The sequence below is a fragment of the Clytia hemisphaerica genome, unplaced genomic scaffold (assembly GCF_902728285.1).
Source record: "Clytia hemisphaerica strain Z4C2 unplaced genomic scaffold, Clytia hemisphaerica genome assembly, whole genome shotgun sequence".
NCBI lineage: Eukaryota > Metazoa > Cnidaria > Hydrozoa > Leptothecata > Clytiidae > Clytia > Clytia hemisphaerica.
Genome location: NW_027104047.1, coordinates 131782 through 142586, shown reverse-complemented (window position 1 = coordinate 142586; position 10805 = coordinate 131782). Strand labels below are relative to the sequence as shown.

Sequence of the window (10805 nt, the reverse complement as noted above, 5' to 3'; positions counted from 1 at the left end):
AAAACAATGTGAGATCCTCTTTATCATAAATTTTATTCCACACCAGATGAGATGTAAATATCAATAGTGATTTTCAGAAATATCTAGCGGAATTAATTACCTAATTTTCTAAACTTTAAGCTGAGCTATGCTCTTATTCTTGTTAGTGCCAGGTATGTTTTAGTAGTTTTAATCTTCGAGACATGCGAGAAAGGTGTATCTTTATTCATAGTTTTAACCAAAGCAAAATAAAAAATAGACCCATGGTTAATGACAGGCGAATTATTAGGATAGTTAACTATTTTCCCTCAAGAATATGGTACTTAATTAACAAACCATTCAAGTTATTAAACAAGGTGAGATTTGAAATTAAGATAATTACAATAACCTTAGACAACATTTATATTTGATTTTTAATCAGAATATTCTCATTTAAAAGCATCATATTGTACAGTAAGTATTTATTATTATCAAATGTGTTCTTTACATTTTTCTAGAAAGTAAGAAAATGAAAAATATAGTTGTATTCGAACATTGAAAGTTTGAAATTTTTTGTGTGGTATTTCAATGATTCGTTTTTCTCCACTTTTATCAACATGGATATTTTGATCGAAATTAATGTTTTCATTGCATAAGTTCTGAATAACCATAGTAAGTTCTGAATAACCATGGTAAGTTCTAAGCCAGTTTTGTTCCACAATGAGTTGATGACTCGCAATTTCCGCATCCTGTATCTTTATCCAACATTCTAATGTCTTCATCCGATGCAAATTGAACACTTATATAATTACAATCTTCACGCCTTTATAACCAGTACTAATGTAGTTTTTACCTTTTACTACCACCCATACAATTAGGAGATTCTGATATTTTCGGATTCGATTCCCACTGCTCTGGAGTTTTTGCCTAGAAAGCAAAAAACATTGAAATGAACAGGTTTTCTGCTGATTTATCACTCTGGCTCTTGAAACTTTAAAAACCCATGAGGAGGAGGGTACTAGGTTTGCGAGATGACGGGTTCTAGCCAAAATTCGAAAAACGACCCTAAGACATCTTCCCAAAATTTCAGCCAAGACTTTCACCTTACTCTTATGTTCCAAATAAACGGGCCCCCCCGCTTGTTAATTTTTCGAAAATTTTCCAACCCCCCCGGACCTTATTAGGACCCCCCCCCCCCCCTGTTAGGCGCACGCGTCCCTAATGACTGCAAAAAGTCATCCCATTTTAATTGCATACGTCATTTTATTTAAACGCACAAAACAATTAAAAATATTTATTCATTTCTTTGTATCATTTATATCATTTATACCTTAGCGATTTTTCTAGCATTTCAAATTACACTCAGATTTTTTCGTATCAGTTCAATTTTTCATAATCAATTAAGTGTCTGTTGAGGCATCATACGAGGAAAAATGTGAACTCAAGTCAAATAATCAAACTTTCAAAGTAAACATTCAAATTCACGTCTTCAAACTTTCAACATCAATTTTCAATTTTAATTTATTGGACAGAATTTACACCACAGTTATTTCTGGCAAGTTGGTAAGAATTTATTTAATTTATTAACTTAGATTTCTTTTATTTTCCTCTAAAATACTTTGTCAATATTTTCATTATTCTTCATTTTTCTCACTTTGTTACCTAGATTAAATCTTGTCATTTTTTTATTCATTCAGTTTGAACTCTATCACAAAAGTTACGAACACTTGTGTCAATTCATTTTCTGTCCGACTACATTCAAACAACGAGAAATTCACAACGTCATGGATACCAAACCTCAATTAATTGACGAAATCAGTGCAGATTGCATGATTGATGAGATTGACGATTTCATCGCAGAGCATCCGATCATCGCAAGCACACCCAACAATGTTATCGAGAATAACCGCAAGCATGCAGAATATCTTCGATCATTCTACCGAACAAAATTTGGCAGAGAAGCCCCCAGATACAAAGCAGTCATGACATCTATCAGTACGTATCTTCTCAATGCTCAAACCGTCATGTCCGCACGTCAGAGTGTCGCATCTTCCCGCCACATTGTCGCAGATCAACAATGGTTCAGCTTCGAGCTCACAGACGTACAAGGAAAACTCAAAGAGTTGAAATCGAAAATCCAACCAAACATCCAGGAACCCAACGGTACGAACCTTGAGGAAGTTAAAACAAACATCACTGAATCAACTAATGAGGAACTCGAAGAGATGAAAAAATGCATCACGTCAATGTCGAAGGACTTTGAGAGACTTTCTACTCGCACTGCTACTCTCATCTCGAAATGCCCTACCGGAAAACTTGATGACGTCACTAAGCTCAAAGAAGGGTATGAACTTACTTTCAAACATTTATCTCATTTGAGAAATTTATCGATGCCGAGATCAAAGGGCGTGACCTCAATAAAGTCAAGACCTTTAACAAATCCCAGCTTTCAATCAAACTTCCTCAATTCAGTGGCTACTCTTCATCCATCAACTTCTACAAGTTTAAAAGTGACTTTGATAAACTCTATTCAACTACCGTTCCAAAGCATATGATGCCAGACTTTCTGAAAAATAATTTCCTTGAGGGTACAGCATTATCTATTGTGAAACATGAGTCAGACATCAACGAAATCTGGAGCATTCTTAAGAAAAGCTTTGGTGACGTCAAACGTTTATTGTCTAACAAACATTTTGAGCTTACCCAATTAGATAAATTGTCGAAAATTAGAGAGCCAACCAAATTCGTCGAAGCTCTTGGAAAGATTATCAATCTAATGAAAGAATTGATGAGTCTGGCAAGTGAGCATCAAATCGAACCACATCTCTACTATGGTGACGGTATCAATCAAATTTACAATGTGATGGGCAATCAAATCACCATGAAGTGGCTGACCTCGTGTGCAGAAGAAGACGAGACACCTGATGGTAAAGAGTTGTGGACTAAACTTCTCACCTTCCTGGAACGAGAAATCAAAATCTACCAACAGAAAGAGCTTATCAACTTCGCCAATGGCCAACAGAATCAACAGGACAACCCACCAAAGGGAGGAAAGGTTGGTCGTTCCAATTTTTTCAATAAACCTAACGCCTGTCAAATCTGTGGTGCCACTGATCATTTCTCAACTACTGGTCCTAGTAACTCCAAACTCACTCAATACTATGTCTGCGAGAAATTCTCAAAAATGTCTCCTCGTCAAAGATTTAAGCACCTATCCAGTAATAACTTATGTTTTCAATGCTTATTTCCGGGAGCACTTGCCAACACAGGACGACACCGTGATGGACGTTGCCAACACGACTTTGTATGCCCACACGAAAGTCATGATCAATATCCAATCAAGAAACACGTTTTGGTGTGCGAGGAACACAAGACGAATCCTCAAAACGAACAACTTCTCACTGACTTCAAGGCAAGGTTCATTCGAAACCCCAATCTTCCAGACTGTGCAAAGAATATCCAACTGGTCCATCACGTCGACATTCAACCTGGTGACTACCATGCAAACGCCAACAATCAATCTGAGATAGCCATCTACATGCTACAACAAATATCAATCAACAATCAAACATATCTCGTCTTCTACGATACAGGGTGCAGCGACTTCGTCATCCGCTCAGAGGCAGCCAAACGCCTTAAAGACAACGCAACACTCGAATCCAACGAATCAATCAATATTGGTGGAGTCGGTGGTGTGTCAGCCAAAACACGTGGAGATTACACTGTACGCATTCCAACAGCCGATGGCCCACCAGCAACTTTCTTTGGACCATCCCTGGATCGAATCACCCGCAAATTTCCCACGTACCCACTTCAAGAGGCTTACAACGATCTGAAATCATCTTTTTTGAAAGATGGGAGGAGTATAGCCAACCTTCCAACAATCCCAACATCAATTGGTGGTGAAGTCGACCTGATGATCGGCATCAGATTTCTACGTTACCATCCCGAACCAATCTTCAAAATGCCTTCTGGATTGACGATTTATAAATCTGCATTCAAGAATCCAGATGGAAGTCGGGGTGTTATTGGTGGACCTCATCAAATCTTCTCATCAATCAACAAGCAAGGTATACACTTCACTTCGTTCTTTTCTAACCAACTTCGATCTTATCAAGTAGGATATCAAGTCAATCCTGATGTTCGATTATTGGGATACAGCTCCAACCACGTCAACGTCGAATCACATGTCAAACGTGAAAGCATCTTCAACATGGCAGAGGACGCAGGAAGTGACATCTCATACCGTTGCATCAAATGTCGATCATGCTCCGACTGCAAAGATCACGACTTCAACCAGACCAGCAGCATTCGTGAAGAAGTCGAACAGCACCTCATCAACAAATCAGTTCACGTCGACATCGAAAATAAAATCACGACTGCTACTCTACCATTCACGAAAGACCCAACAATTCGTCTTGAACCAAATCGAAACAAGGCGATGAAAGTTTACCTTCAACAAGTCAACCGACTCAACAAGTACGAACAAGACAAGCAAGATGTTATCAAGTCTGAACGCAAACTCCAAGACCTCGGTCACGTTGACTTTGCTCGCAATCTCCCAATCAAATCACATCAAGCACTTCAAGCCAACGTCACAAAGAACTACATCCCCTGGAGGGCGGTGTAGAAACCGAATTCGTTATCAACTCCGTGTCGTATAGTCTTCGACGCCTCGCAGCCAACTGGAAGTGGTCACTCACTCAATTCAATCCTCGCCAAAGGCTCCAACGGCATGAATAGACTCGTCGACATCTTCATTCGTTGGTTCACTCAAAGAATCGCCTTCCACACAGACATTGCAAAGATGTACAACTCGATTAAGCTTGCCAAATCCGACTGGTGTTACCAACGCTATCTCTGGAACGATTCCCTCAACGTTGGATCATCTCCCGAAGAAAAGATTATAAAAACACTAATCTACGGTGTTAAATCGTCAGGGAATCAATCGGAACGTGGACTCCGCCAAACCGCCCACCTTATGAAAGAGCAATATCCAGACGTATCCAAGATAATCGAAAGAGATGTGTATGTCGATGACTGCGTCACCGGTGAGGAATCCATCGACCTTGCCATGCAAAGAGCCGATGAAATGGAGATTGTCTGCTCAAAAGGAGGATTTGGACTTAAAGGATTCACCTTTTCAGGAAAAGATCCAATCGACAAACTTTCTGCTGACGGTAAAAGTATCCACGTTGGAGGTATTCAATGGTTCTCCAAAGATGACGTTATTTCAATCGATTTCGCTGAACTCAACTTCGCGAAGAAGGTCAGAGGAAAGAAGCCAACTACTCAAAAGGAAATCCCAGCTAAACTCACTCGTCGACACTGTGTATCGAAAGCAGCGGAAATCTTCGACATCACTGGGAAGTTGACCCCATTTACAGCAGCATTGAAGCTCGACCTCCATGACTTAGTTGAACGTAAGCTAGGTTGGGATGATATCATTCCAGATTCATTTCGTCCAATATGGCAATCACACTTCGAGATGATGGAGGAAATCAAAAATGTAACATTCAACCGATGCATCATTCCTGAGGACGCCGTCGACGTCAAAATTTCTACCCTCAATTTTGGAGATGCCAGCAAATCGATCGCAGCTTCAGCCATCTATGGAAGAGTTCTTCGTAAAAACGGGCTCTACTCATGTCAATTGATCTTTGCTCGCTCGAAAATCATCCAAAATCCTTCATCACAGCCAAGAGGAGAGCTTTCGGCAGCCGTCCTGAACACTCACACTGGAGAAGTTGTCAAGCAAGCTCTGCAATCAAAACATGATGGTTGGACAAATCTCACAGACAGCCAAATCGTCCTTCACTGGATTCACAACGATGAAATCAAACTGAAACCATTCGTCCACAATCGAGTGATTGAAGTCCAACGATTTACAAACCCAAACGATTGGTTCTACATCAAGACAGATCAAATGCTAGCCGACATCGCAACAAGAAGAGGAGCTTCACTGCAAGATGTTGACAGCCAATCAAGATGGATCAATGGAGACAAGTGGATGACTCAAAAGGATCTTCCCATTAAATCGGTAAGAGATATTATTCTTAACCTTACTGAAATCAACGAAATCAAGAAAGAGACTTCAACTGTGGTATCAACAAGTTGCAATTTTGCATCAAGGCAAGGAACTAGTCTTCCAGACAAAGTGAAGAAGAGATATCTGTTCTCTTCTTATCTATTGGATCCGAACAAGTTTCCATTCAAGAAAGTGGTTAGGATCCTAGCAATTGTTTATAAATATTACTATGCACTCAAGTCTTTAGCAAAGGTTAAAGGTCCAAAGAAGTTCCCCAACATTTCAATGGTCGACAAATCAATGATCATCCTATCGAGTGACGAGATCAAACGTGCTGAACACTACTACTGGTGGAAAGGTTCAGCAGAAGTTCGTCATTTCATCAAAACTGTGAAGTACAAACGTTTCACCAAAGACATCAACGGCATACTCACCTACACTGGACGAATACTCGACAGCGACGAAGTTCAAATCACCACACCAATGACGAAAGCTATGATAGATCTCCAATCAACAACCTTCTGTGTGCCTATCCTCGACAAGCACTCACCTATCTCCTACGCAATCGTCAACGAAGTTCATTGGGATAACAACGTGGTCAAACACAGCGGCGTCGAATCAACTTGGCGTTATGTACTCAAACGAGCATTCATCATTGAAGGACGAGACATCGTGAAGATGGTACGTCGATCTTGTCAGCTCTGTCGTTACATCTTAAAGAAAAAAGTCGAAGTCGAAATGGGGAAGACATCTAACAGATCACTCACCATTGCACCTGCCTTCTACAACAGTCAAGTGGATTTGGCAGGACCATTTCTGTCTTACACCAATCACAACAAACGCAAGACGATCAAAATCTGGCTAGTCGTTTTCGTCTGCTCCACAACATCAACAACCTCAATCAAAATAATGGACGATTACAGCAGCCCAGCTTTCTTCCAAGCATTCACACGCTTCGCCTGCGACACTGGCTATCCGAAATCAGTATTCGTAGACCGTGGTTCGCAGATTCTCAAAACCTACAACAACACAACGATCAACTTTCACGACACAAAGTACAAGCTCCACTACCATGTTGATGTAGAATTCGAATTGTGTCCAGTCGATGGACATAACTACAATGGTAAAGTCGAACGACGAATTCGTGAAATCAAGCAATCACTGACGAAAAGTTATAACGATCAACGTTTATCTGTTCTCCAGTGGGAGACAGTTGCATCAGAGATATCGAATTGTATCAACGACCTTCCAATCTCACTCGGTAATTATGTTTCTGATTTTGAATCAATGGACTTGATAACCCCGAATAGACTGAAACTTGGGCGCAATAACGAACGAAGTCCTGTAGGTCCATTTGAATTGTCCAATGACTCTTCAAGAATCATCCAAACCAACTCGTTAATCTATCAATCTTGGTTTGATAGTTGGCTTATCAATCATGTGCCTAAGCTCATCAATCAACCAAAGTGGTTTAAATCTGATACTGATATTCGTATTGGAGATGTTGTTTTGTTCTTGAAAAATAGTCCATTGAAATTAACATACCAGTATGGTATGGTTGAAGATACTGTTATGAGCAAGGATAACAAAATTCGTCAAGTTAAAGTATGTTATCGAAATCACTCTGAGAACTGTAACAGGACTACCGTCCGACATGTTCGGGAGCTAATTGTTATTCATTACGTTAATGAGAAGTCAATTGTTGAACAATTGAACGATATGGCAGATCAATGCTGATTCATTAGTGTATAAAAAAAAATAGAAAACACACACACCTTTCACTTAGGGTGACTTTTTGCATCTCAGTTGGGGCAGTGTTAGGCGCACGCGTCCCTAATGACTGCAAAAAGTCATCCCATTTTAATTGCATACGTCATTTTATTTAAACGCACAAAACAATTAAAAATATTTATTCATTTCTTTGTATCATTTATATCATTTATACCTTAGCGATTTTTCTAGCATTTCAAATTACACTCAGATTTTTTCGTATCAGTTCAATTTTTCATAATCAATTAAGTGTCTGTTGAGGCATCATACGAGGAAAAATGTGAACTCAAGTCAAATAATCAAACTTTCAAAGTAAACATTCAAATTCACGTCTTCAAACTTTCAACATCAATTTTCAATTTTAATTTATTGGACAGAATTTACACCACATTTATTTCTGGCAAGTTGGTAAGAATTTATTTAATTTATTAACTTAGATTTCTTTTATTTTCCTCTAAAATACTTTGTCAATATTTTCATTATTCTTCATTTTTCTCACTTTGTTACCTAGATTAAATCTTGTCATTTTTTTATTCATTCAGTTTGAACTCTATCACAAAAGTTACGAACACTTGTGTCAATTCATTTTCTGTCCGACTACACCCCCCCCCCGTTTATTAATCTCTAAGAATATTTTCAGCTGTCAAAGAGAAGGCCCCTTATTTTGCTCTAAATAGCCTGATTTTAGCCTATTTTTACCTTATTTTTGGGTTTCAGAAGTACAATTTCCAACCCCCCGGCAATTAGGTCCCCCCCGTTTATTAAAATCTAGAAAATTTTCCAACCCCCCCGTTTATTCGAACCCCCCCGTTTATTTGGAACCTAAGAGTATGTGGATAAATTTTCGCGTGTACTAATTTATGCGAGACGAGAATTTAATAAATATTTCGCGTGGATTAAATTTCGCGAAAATGACCTTCTTTATTTAATTTCGCGACTATATAAATTGTAAATAGAAAAGAGATGTGTTTTTTAATCTATAACAAAGGCATACAAAGTCACTCAAAAACTTTCGAAAAACTTCAAAGAAAGTACTTTTAGGAGGTTACTAGAGTTTATAATTGAATTACAGTTGAACTCGTAATAATATGTTCTTTGATTTCGCGAACTTTTATTTTCGCGATTGTAAAATTCCAAATAATTTGAATAACTGATTACTCCAGCATGAGTTACTAACCCCAAAGCTTCTGTCATTACATTCATGAAACAAAAAAATTTATCCCGTTTTCACTGCTTTGGTAAGTAATTTTTGCTGTACAATAAACCTAAAGAACTATAGGTGTAAAAATACAGACCTGGATAGAAAGTGCATGTACCCCAGATGCCAGTTCTTCTTTTAGTGTCTCATTTACTAAACGATGCCTCTGAAATAACAGGAGTGGGACCAACTTTTATAACAATTTACAACGACCTGTCTATCTGTCAGGATTTGTTTTGTCACTTTTTGGGTCTTTCAGTTTTCAAAAGGAGTAAGAAGTAAATAGTTATTTTTGGTGTTTCGTGGAATTTAATTTCACGGGTTTGTAAAAAACAACCAAATTAAATTTTGCAAAAATTTGTTACTCAAAAATTTCTTCCCTTAAAGGTAACTTATTATTACATTACCTGAATCAATGGCTTCTTGCTGAAAGCATCTGAAACTACAATCACTTTGAAATGAGTCTCCGAGCCTAAAGATGATGAATAAGAAATACTGGTTATGTGACTAAACACTATGAGTTAGTTCATCTAATGTTTCTAGCTCACCCAAATAGATCTTATACGCATGCATAATTTTGCGTTCTTTTAAACCACATGTAGTTAATTCCCGTGACAAACAAAGAAGAATGAATCTGTAGGAGTGACACAGTCACTTTATAATTCGTTCTTTGATAGTTAGGGTTAGGGTTTGTCGTTTTTTTTTGTCACTTTTTAATAGTTATTTGTCGTTCTTCTTAGATGGTCTGGAAACGTTAGATGAACAGTCTCCCATAAATCAAGCAGGTAATTTTTCCTCTAAATGTCCCTAAATAGATGTTTTCATTTTCAGCCTAAAAATTCTAACTTGTTTATGAAAAAACAACCTTTAATTGAAACGTTTTGGAGGATTTTAAAGTGAATGGTGTTAATCCTTATCTTAGCAGATTCCTTCCTTCATTTTTGTACCGTCATTTCTCTACTTTCTCCGCAAAACCGAGTTTAAGAATTGATTTCAAAGTGAGTTTTTGCCACCAAATAACAGTGATGAAAAAGTACTTGAAAATAACATGTCAAGTGTCAAGGTAAAGTCAACGTGTTTACAACGTTTACACATGTTTCATAAACAATCGATAATTAAAATACACATGCTAACCTGCTGGAACATTGTGCATGAAACTTTCATTGATTACATCCAGATGAGCTGGCTGTATATAATTAAAAAAACAATAAAAAATGATGCAAGATCAGGGGCGTATCTAGGATTTTTAGGACACCCTGAGGCAAAAAAAAGTTTCAGCTACATAGTGTCTAAACTAAAGCTGACTAAAGCACTAAAAAGGAGGGGCCCACGACGAGCACGACGGAACAGAAATTTTTTGAATTTCGACCCTTTAAATTAGATTAGCCACCTTTAAAGCCCAATGTACCATGAACCAGAGATAAAGAATTAAAATTCATTTCATTTAAACACAAAATGAAGCTGGTAAAACTAAGATTGTTTTTCATTACTTGTTGGGCTAAAGTATAAAAGTAAAGTATAAAGTGTTTTGAGTGACGTCCGACAAATGACCTACATTTCTGATTAAAAAAAACAACTTTGCATTGGTTTTGCAACATTAGCACACAGCTTCATATGTATGGCTTTAAATTCAGAAAAACGAGGAACATGAAAACATATTGCAACAAACAAACCTTTAATGCCTCTGTGAGTTTCTTGATAACTGCTTGACGTACAGGCCCTGCTGCAAGGGTAGCCATTTTGTTTGTTTTGATTCTATTTTCTCCATGTAACATTGACACGAATTTTCGCAACCACGGCCCCAGATAGAAGTTTTTCGTGTCCCACTACATAGAGCTGCGACAATGACAT

General features: G+C 38.0%; 1 protein-coding gene across 1 annotated transcript; it reads right to left on the bottom strand.

Moving 5' to 3' along the window:
• Positions 1-723: 723 nt before the first annotated feature.
• Positions 724-10739, bottom strand: LOC136811879 (bolA-like protein 1). The gene is made up of 5 exons (XM_067068503.1): positions 10628-10739; positions 10089-10140; positions 9362-9426; positions 9052-9120; positions 724-885 (listed from the first exon to the last, which is right to left on the bottom strand). Exons 1-5 carry the CDS (start codon positions 10727-10729, stop codon positions 808-810), a joined length of 366 nt encoding a protein of 121 aa, XP_066924604.1. The 5' UTR covers positions 10730-10739; the 3' UTR covers positions 724-807.
• Positions 10740-10805: the final 66 nt, after the last annotated feature.